At 34.0% G+C, this 10,057-nt stretch overlaps 2 protein-coding genes across 2 annotated transcripts; both read right to left on the bottom strand.

Moving 5' to 3' along the window:
* Positions 1-6,942: 6,942 nt before the first annotated feature.
* LOC133036855 (uncharacterized) lies at positions 6,943-7,965 on the bottom strand. Its single transcript, XM_061113617.1, has 2 exons — positions 7,675-7,965; positions 6,943-7,437 (listed from the first exon to the last, which is right to left on the bottom strand). Exons 1-2 carry the CDS (start codon positions 7,963-7,965, stop codon positions 6,943-6,945), a joined length of 786 nt encoding a protein of 261 aa, XP_060969600.1.
* Positions 7,966-8,033: 68 nt separating this feature from the next.
* On the bottom strand, positions 8,034-9,062 carry LOC133036854 (uncharacterized). Its single transcript, XM_061113615.1, has 2 exons — positions 8,521-9,062; positions 8,034-8,361 (listed from the first exon to the last, which is right to left on the bottom strand). The coding sequence occupies exons 1-2, from the start codon at positions 9,060-9,062 to the stop codon at positions 8,034-8,036; spliced, it is 870 nt and encodes a 289-aa protein (XP_060969598.1).
* Positions 9,063-10,057: the final 995 nt, after the last annotated feature.

Below are 10,057 nucleotides of genomic sequence, written 5' to 3'. Positions count from 1 at the left end.
TTCATTTCAAAATAAATGAAATTAATTATGTTGCTAATCAATTTTATTAGGTTAAACTAGTTTAATTAACCTAGTACAGTTATTCAAATCAGGCAAATGGGCCTTCACAATTGGGGTGGTTCATGTGAGGGGGTGCTGGGTTCAGTATGTCGTACCCACTACTATGGCTCCCAACTCTCACACAAGGCCCAAAAGAGAGGAATTTAACCTTAAAATGAACAACTGTTATTAATTGAATAAGCCCAAAAACTAAATGGGCCTAAATAAAATCTATCAAGAACTATGATATTTTATTTAGCAACATTAACCTATATGCATCTATAATGAAATTAAACACATAGGCTCACACAGGCACACTTTGGATGGGTCCTATCATGTTGCTAGGTCATACACAGATGAAAGAAGATTGTAAATATACCTGTTACAAATTATTAACTTGACCAAGGGAGCCATGAGTTAAAATCAGATCATTGGATATGTCAACAAGTTAACCATGGCTATTTGCAATCAAGCAATAATAGGTTTTGAAAGCTTACACACAAGCTAAAACACATACTCCTGCAACAAGACTAGCTGGATAGTTGGATGTAGGATTTTTTAAAATTAAATAATTTCGAATTAATTAATTAAATAAATAAAATATTTATTTTCAAAAAATTAAAATAAAAAAAAATTCAAATTTTTTTTAAAAAAAATTTAAATTTAAAATTAAACCTACAATTTTGAAAAATTAGGTTTCAACCAACCTAAATATCATTTCAAAATTTGCTAACTACTTTTAAAATTTAAATGTTATTTTATAAATAAAAAATTAAAAAAAAAAAGATAAATGAATATCTTTATCAGATTTTAAATGTAATTTAAATAAATAAAATAACAAAATTTAAAAGTTAGCAAAATATCTTACATCTATTTAAAATTACATGATTATAGTTATCTTATTTAAATTTAAATAAGGTCAAATTATTTTAAAAAAATTAATTTAAAAATTTAAAATCTAACCTTAAATTTAAAAATAAGATAAGATATAATCAAATTTAAAAATAAGATAGATTATTAAGCAAAAAAGATAGATACTAACTATTTTTAAATTCAAATTACACTAATATCTTTAATTAAATTTAAAAAATATTAAATTAATTCAATATGATAATTAGAATTGAATTAGGAATAGTAATAGTATAAATACAGAACTACACAAAAAATCGGAAGTTAATTCCATGAAAAAGCATGAAAAAACGAAGAAAAACGAAAAAATTGCAAGTTGTACGGACAGTATGCCAAGCATACTGTCCATGGGCGTGGTGGTGGGTGCTTGGGCGTGCAACCTTGGCAGAATGCAGGATTTGCATGAAATCCGCGCGCGCACGAGGGTGCTGCTCAACCCCGATTTTTTTGAAACTTCAAAAAATCATAACTAATTCAAATTAAATCGAAATTGAGTTCTGTAAAAAAAGTAACTTGCTTAATTTTTTCCATACTATCCAATAAAAATAATTTCAGAAACAGATATTAAATTATTTTTCATGAAAATTCACAAACACCAATCAATCATCAAATAACACTCAATACAACATGATACCATCCAAAACATCAAACAATCGTTTTAAAGTCCAAATTTCTTGCAAGTAAATCAATTACCATGGCTCTGAGGCCAGTTGTTGGAATTTATTTTACCAGGATCTTAGATCTACACACAAGTATGTTGATTAACACCCTAAATATGAACTTTCTAAAACGATGAAATAAACACGTATAAAGTTAAAGATGTTAGGTTTCATGCCCTAAATAAAACTCCATTTCAATGTAATCTATTTTATTCAACATCAATAAAGAAACAGAAGTATTTTTCATTCATTTGTGTATGTTTTAGTTCAATTTATCAATTGCTTGTCTATTTGATTTATAAATTCATCTTAAACCCTTTTCACATACTTGATCATGTTTATTGTGCTGTCATCACATTGGAAAATAAACATGACTATGTGAATAAAGTTTCCTAGATTTATCAGACACAGGGTTTTACTGATATGATAATCTACAACAAGAGTTGACTTGTATTTGGAGAAATACTATGTTCTTTCCAGAACATTGGTTAAAGTAAAGCTCAGGTTGGATGCATGGAGTATGCATCGGAAGGGACCGATATTGAGCTTTGACTTAGATTTAATTAAACTTACCGTAAAATCTATTCAAGTTAATATCGCCAAGTTGATCCTAGATCAAATGATCTTAATCCTGTTATGATTAGGCTCAATCTTGAAAGGCTATTCGTGTTCTTTGATTTGTTAGTTAAGCCTACTTTTAGGTCAGGGTGATACGTACATTTTGGGAACACGGTAGTGCAATTGAGTGGGAGCGCTAGCATAAACATGGAATCTATAGCTTCTATCTGACGAATAGTAAGCAAAGGATGATCTCCTTCGAGCTTGACCAAACGAAAATAAATGGTGGAGATCTCATTTCACATAAGCTAAAATATCATTTATACGGGGTCAAGTGTTTTAAGGATAAAATACATAGTAGGGTGTTACGGTAATCTAATCCCTTTACAGTGTAGATCATTCATATAGAGGATCATTGATCAAATTAGGATTATAACAATGGATAACTAATGATGTGTCTATATGGTGGAACATATAGAGCATTTTATATACTGAGAGTGCAATTCTAAGTTCTATGCGTGGATTCAACGAAGAATTAATAAGTTAGTGAATTTTAGTGCTAAATTCTTAATCTACTTATTGGAAGCTCGGTTATATAGACCCATGGTCCCCGCACTAGTTGAGATAATATTGTTTGTAAGACTCATGTAATTAGTTTTGATTAATCAATTATAATTCACAAGTTAGACTATGTCTATTTGTGAAATTTTCACTAAGTAAGGGCGAAATTGTAAAGAAAGAGTTAATAGGGGCATATTTGTTAATTATGATACTTTGTATGGTTCAATTAATAAATATGATAAATGAAAATATTATTTAATAATTATTTATAGTTATTAAATAGTTAGAATTGGCATTTAAATGGTTGAATTAGGAAATTGACATTTTTGAGAAAATCAGATACAAAAGTGTTAAAATTACAAAATTGCAAAAAGCAAGGCCCAATCCACTAAGCCATGGCCGGCCACCTTTGTAGGCTTTTTAAGCTGATATTTTTATTATTCTAATGCCAAATAATTCAAACCTAACCCTAGTGGAATGCTATAAATAGATAGTGAAGGCTTTAGGAAAATTACACTTTCTGAATCAGAAAAAACTGAGCCTTCTCTCTCTTCCTTGGCCGCCACTCTCTCTCTCTCTTCTTCCTTCATATTTCGAACTTACCCTAGTGATTAGAGTAGTGCCCACACACAGCAAGCAATACCTCAATCATAGTGAGGAAGATCGTGAAGAAAGATCATCAGCAAAGGAGATTCAGCATCAAGGATTCAGAGAAAGAGATCCAGGTTCAGATCTTGATAATACTCTGCTACAGAAAGGATACAAGGGTTAGAGATCTGAACGGAAGGAGTCATTTAATTCCGCTGCACCCAATGTAAGGTTTCTTAAACTTTATATGTGTTTAATTTATCATTTTAGAAAGTTCTTATTTAGGATGTTAATAAACATACTTGTGAGTAGATCTAAGATCCTGGTAAAATAATTTCCAACAAAAGAAACCTTACATTGGGTGCAGCTGAATAATATGACTCCTTCCATTCAGATATCTAGCCCTTAATTCCTTTCTGTAGCAGAGCATTATCAATATCTGAACCTGGATCTCTTTCTTTGATTCTTTAGTGCTGAAACTCATTCTTGCTGAAAGTCTTTCTTCACGATCTTCCTCACTATGGTTGAGGTATCACTTGATGTGTGTGGGCACTACTCTAACACTAAGGATTTTGAAATTCAAGAGGGAAGAAAGAGAGAAGGAGTGGTCGGCCAGATAGGGAGAGAGAAGGCTCAGGTTTTTCTAAATCAGAAGTGTAATTTTCCTGAAGCCTTCACTATCTATTTATAGCATTCCACTAGGGTTAGGTTTGAATTATTTGGCATTAAAATAATGAAAATGTCAGTTTAAATTGCCTACAAAAGTGGCCGGCCATGCTTAGTGGAATTGGGCCTCACTTTTTACAATTTTGTAGTTTTATCTTTTCTGCATCTGATTTTCTCAAAAATGTCAATTTTCTAATTCAACCATTTAAATGCCAATTCCAACTATTTAACAACTATAAATAATTATTAAATAATATTGTCATTTATCATATTTATTAATTGAACCATACTAAGTATCATAATTAACAAATATGCCCCTAAAACGCTTTCTTTACAATTTCGCCCTTACTTAGTGAAAATTTCACAAATAGACATAGTCTAATTTGAGAATTATAATTGATTAATCAAAACCAATTATATGAGTCTTACAAGCAATATTATCTCAACTAGTGCGGGGACCATGGGTCTATATAACCGAGCTTCCAATAAGCAGATCAAGAATTTATAACCTAAATTCACTGACTTATTAATTCTTCGTTGAATCCACGCATAGAACTTAGAATTGCACTCTCAGTATATAGAATGCTCTATATGTTCCACCATATAGACACATCATTAGTTATCCATTGTTATAATCCTAATTTGCTCAATGATCCTCTATATGAATGATCTACACTGTAAAGGGATTAGATTACCGTTACACCCTACAATGTATTTAATCCTTAAAACACTTAACCCCGTATAAATGATATTTCAGCTTATGTGAAATGAGATCTCCACCATTTATTTTCGTTTGGTCAAGCTCGAAGGAGATCATCCTTTACTTACTATTCGCCAGATAGAAGCTATAGATTCCATGTTTATGTTAGCGCTCCCACTCAATTGCACTACCGTGTTCCCAAAATGTACGTATCACCCTGACCTAAAAGTAGGCTTAACTAACAAATCAAAGAACACGAATAGCCTCTTGAGATTGAGCCTAAACATAACAGGATTAAGATCATTTGATCTAGGATCAACTAGGCGATATTGACTTGAATAGATTTTACGGTAAGTTTAATAAATCTAAGTCAAAGTTCAATATCGGTCCCTTCCGATGCATACTCCATGCATCCAACCTGAGCTTTACTTTAACCAATGCTCTGGAAAGAACATAGCTTTTCTCCAAATGCAAATAAACTCTGTTGTAGATTATCATATCAGCAAAACCCTGTGTCTGATAAATCTAAGAAACTTTATTCACATAGTCATGTTTACTTTCCAATGTGTTGACAGCACAATAAACATGATCAAGTATGTGAAAAGGGTTTCAGACGAATTCATACATTATGTACATATAATCATGAAATAAATCATGTGAACCATGCAACATTAAATGTTATTTCTGATCTATATTAATAAGTAAATCTGATTATATTGAAATGAGTTTTATTTAGGGCATAAAACCCAACACCTTAATTCTGGGGATCACCCCACAAAAACACTATAAATACCCCCCAAAGCTCATCAAAGAGGGGTCGAGAATTCTGGGTTGCACAAGTGCTAGAAGAGTAAAAACTCACCAAGAACATTCTCTGTATTAAATACTATCATAAATACACAGACTCGTGGACTAAGGCTCATTAACGCCCCAACCACGTAAAAATCTTTCTCTTAATTTCTTATAGTTCTCTAAACTATTATTATTTTATTAGTTGTCGAAAACCTCGATCAACAATATGGATTGGATTGGATCAGTTACTCTTACATGTCAATTAACATCCAATCCGCACAAATGCAGATTTTGGATTTTCCAATCCAATCCGACCTGCACAAGTGCAAATATCTGCACTTTGCGGATTTAATTTGATTGGATCATGCATATTGGATTGGATTAAGTATTTTATAACAATTCTTCTTGTTTGGCATGAGAGATTAGAGGAGGGAAGGGATAGTTGGATGGAGAGCAAATTCTTCTAAATTCCAATTTATAATCCTTCCATTAATGGAAGGATCCACTCTCACTCTTTAATTGTTAGAAATTATAATTATACCATCTAAATATATTATTAAAATATTATCTATAAGGACAATAAAATAATTTCAAAAATAAATATTCTCTATCCTTCCACCATTCTATCCTTTCGACCAAACAACTTAAAAGGAATGCTACTTCACTCTCCCTCTCTCCTTTTCTACATCGTTCATTAACTCTCCATTCTCCATCTCTCATACTAGACATAAATTGTAAGTTTTAATTTTAAATTTTATTAATATCAAAAATTATAAAATCTAAATGTCAAATAAAATATCACAAAGTCTAAATTTTAAATAAAAAATAATTTAGTTATTGAACATAATTTATGTAATATATCATTTTTAAAATTATAAATTAATTTATTTGGGTTAAAAATTATAAATAATTTTACAATTTTAACTCGGCCAATATATTAATTTGGTGGATTGAAATAATTTTAACCCACTTAATATATAAAATTGGGCATTTTTTTTTGAATAAAATTGGTATCTTTATTAACTAATCAAATCGTTAATAACAATAGAACGTGTTTCAGAAGAACAATCCTCCAACTGAAACACACGACTTGGAGAGAAACAAGAGTCTCTGGCTAAGCAGTGAGTCAGCTTGTTTGACAAAATACAAATCAATATTTTCTAAAGATAAAAGCAATGCCCGAACATCATGCACTAAAAGACCAAAAGAAGATGACATAAAGATTTTACTTTGAATAGCTTGTACGCATACCAAGTTGTCTGATTCCAAAATCACTTGTCCCCAATTGTGTCGATCAATCCAACTTAAAGCTTCTTTGATGCCAACCATATCTACAACTTTAGGTTGAACCCTCCTAAAATGACCCCAATTGAAAGCCTCCACGACATTGCCATGGCAGTCGCGAGCCACACAACCCCACCCAAACTTGCCTTCGTGCTTAAATAAGGTGCCATCAACATTAACCTTGATCTATCCTGAAGAAGGTGCACTCCAATGCTCAACCAAATGGCCTCCGTCAAACAACGAAGACAAAGAAAGACCCTTTCTTTTTTGAGTGTATTTGAACTGATCAAGTAGCATTCTTGCTGATGTAACCACATTTGCAGCAGTCCAACTTTTTTGCTGGCAAACAAAGTCATTTCTGGCACGCCAAATGGCCCTGACCATAGCCGCCTCCTCCAACTCGCCTTCTTTTCCTCGGTATTGCAGCTCCAGTAGCCAATTGCTGAAATCCTCATCCATATTACCGCCAACAACCACACTTGTCCTATTCCAGCAGGCACGAGCATGAACACACCCAAATAACGCATAAAATATAGTTTCAGCTGTAGTGAGACACAAGGGGCATATTGGGTTAACTGGAACATGTCTTTTTTCCAATTGAGCACAAGTTGGTAACGAGCTTGAAGCCGTCCTCCATAAGAAATTGTTGACTTTAGGGGGAACTTTTAAACTCCATAAATCCTTTCAAATGCCAGTAGCTCCAGTAACAAGCCAAGTTCCTTTTTCTTCTTATAAGAACTTGTAGGCACTCTTAACTGAGTAGTGCCCCAACCGTTCAAACTGCCAGCTCCAATAGTCGGATATTGCAGTAGAACTCAATTGTATAGAAAAAATCAGCTCTTGGTCTCTATCATCAAAGAGATCCTTAATTACCTCTTAATCCCATTCTCGTGAATTCATTTTGAAAAGGATGCTTACATTCTGATTAACAAGTGCAGGATGTGAAGAAATAACATAGCCATTCGTGTTGTATGGAAGCCAAGGGTCACATAAAATTGAAGTATGTTCACCCGTGCCTATTGTACGGGTTACCTCAGCCTGAATTAGACCTTTTGCTTTAAGAATACTCCTCCATACGAAGCTCAGATTGTCACCCAATTCAGCTAAAAGAAGAGTTTCGTTGGCATAGTATTTAGCTTTAAAAACTTTACTCACCAAGGACGTATCATTAACCAACAACCTCCAGTATTGTTTCCCCAATAGGGCCATATTCAAGTCCCGCAGACTTTGAAAACCCAAACCTCCAACATGTTTGTGACGACTCAATCGATCCCAACTCATCCAACTAACACCCGTTCTACGAAAACAGAGTCCGTTTGCCACCAGATCTTAGCCATGAGACGCTCCAACTCCCTACAAGTATCCAAAGGTAACAGAAAAACACTCATTGCATAGCTAGGAATTGATTGCGCAACAGATTTCAGCAACACCTCCTTCCCTGCACGAGACAATATCCTCCCTTCCCATCCTTGGATTTTCTTTTTTATTTTATCTTTAAGAAAACCAAGGATAACATTTTTATTCTTTCCCACCGAATATGGAAGTCCCAAATACGACCCATTCTCATCAGCCTCATAAATTTCTAACAACTCACAAATGATATCCCTTTAAGAGGTACTAGTGCTGTGACTGTAGAACACTGACAACTTTGAAAAATTGATCTTTTGGCTAGAAGCAATCTCATACGTATACAGTAACTCTTTAAAATTATGAGCTTCCTCCTATGTTACTTTATAATAGATGTAACTATCATCTGCAAATAACGTATGTGAAATAGCAGAAGCGCTTCTAACAACTTTACACCGTGTAATTAATCCACTATGCTCGTAACTACGCAACAAACTAGAGAAACCCTCGACATAGAGAATAAACAAATATGGCGATAAATGATCACCCTGGCGCAACCCCATTTGTGCAACAATAGGGCCCAACTCCTTTCCCCCATGAGAGATCGTGTACGAGACAGTGCCCACACAATGCATAATCAAATTAATCCATCTACCATCGAAGCCCATTCTTTCAAGCATAGCCCGAAGATATCCCCATTCAAGTCGACCGTCAGCCTTGCTTATGTCAAGCTTAAGTGCCATAACACCATCCCAGCCTCTTCTCTTCCTCTTCAAATAATGCATTATCTCATAAGAAATCATAATATTATTCGATATTAAACGACCTTGGAGAAACACACTTTGAGTATCCGATATAATTGAAGGCATAACAGCTTTGAGTCGATTAGAAATGAACTTTGAAATAATCTTATAAAGAACGTTACAAAGGGCAATAGGTCTTAAGTCTCCCATGTCCATTGGTTGTTTCTTCTTAGGAATTAACACTAAATTAGTATTATTTACACCTCTAGGAAGATGTCCTGTTTGAAAGAAATTCTGAACCAAAGTAATTACAACACTACTCACAACCGACCAGCATTTTTGGAAAAATGTTGGTGTCATTCTGTCAGGTCCCAGAGCCTTGGCAAAGGTGCATTTGAAACAAAGCCTTGCAAACCTCTTCATCAGTAATCGGCTGTAATAAGTCGACATTTTGGTCAGCTGAAACTCGACTGTCCACAACACTCGTAACTTCCAGCCAAGAATTAATTGAAGAAGAAAAAAATGTAGAAAAATAATCAACCATAACTTGAGGCAGACCCGAATTCCAATCAACCCAGTTACCATTATTATCTTTGATTTTAGTAATAAAGTTATTACGACGTCGATTAGTAGCATAAGCATGAAAATATTTACTATTATTATCACCTTCTTGGAGCCATAATTGCTTCGATCTTTGACGCCAAAAGACTTCTCGTTGTACATAAGCTTTAGCCAACTCCTTCTTAGCTTGTTTATACTTGGTAACCGAAGACTCATCCCGCCCTAATTTCCACCGTCCACTTCACTTTTACACTTCTTTATCTTGTTTTTAAAGTTCACCGTAACCTCCTTCCCCAAGAACTCAGCTGCTGCCCACAAATCTTGATTTTTTCTTGCACATTCGTTACACCACTTCCATCCCAGCTATCTTTGACTATTTGGTAACACAGAGGCTCTCGAAGCCACACATTCTCAAAATGAAACCGAGTTACTCTCCTTTGCGTAGCAGTATTAACTAGTTCAAGCAATATGGGAGAATGATCCGACGTTGAAAGCTCAAGGTTATATAATTTAGCAAATGAAAAAGCTTGCAGCTAAGAAAGATTTGCCAAACATCTATCTAATCGAGCTTCAACCTAATGAGAAGGGCCTCTGCCTCTTTCCCATGTGAAAGGATAACCACAAAGCTTCATATCTTGCAAACCATTGTC

Source organism: Cannabis sativa, chromosome 4 (genome assembly GCF_029168945.1).
Source record: "Cannabis sativa cultivar Pink pepper isolate KNU-18-1 chromosome 4, ASM2916894v1, whole genome shotgun sequence".
NCBI classification, from domain to species: Eukaryota; Viridiplantae; Streptophyta; class Magnoliopsida; order Rosales; family Cannabaceae; genus Cannabis; species Cannabis sativa.
Note: the sequence above shows the minus strand (reverse complement) of the source record. Positions and strands in the feature narration are given on the sequence as shown.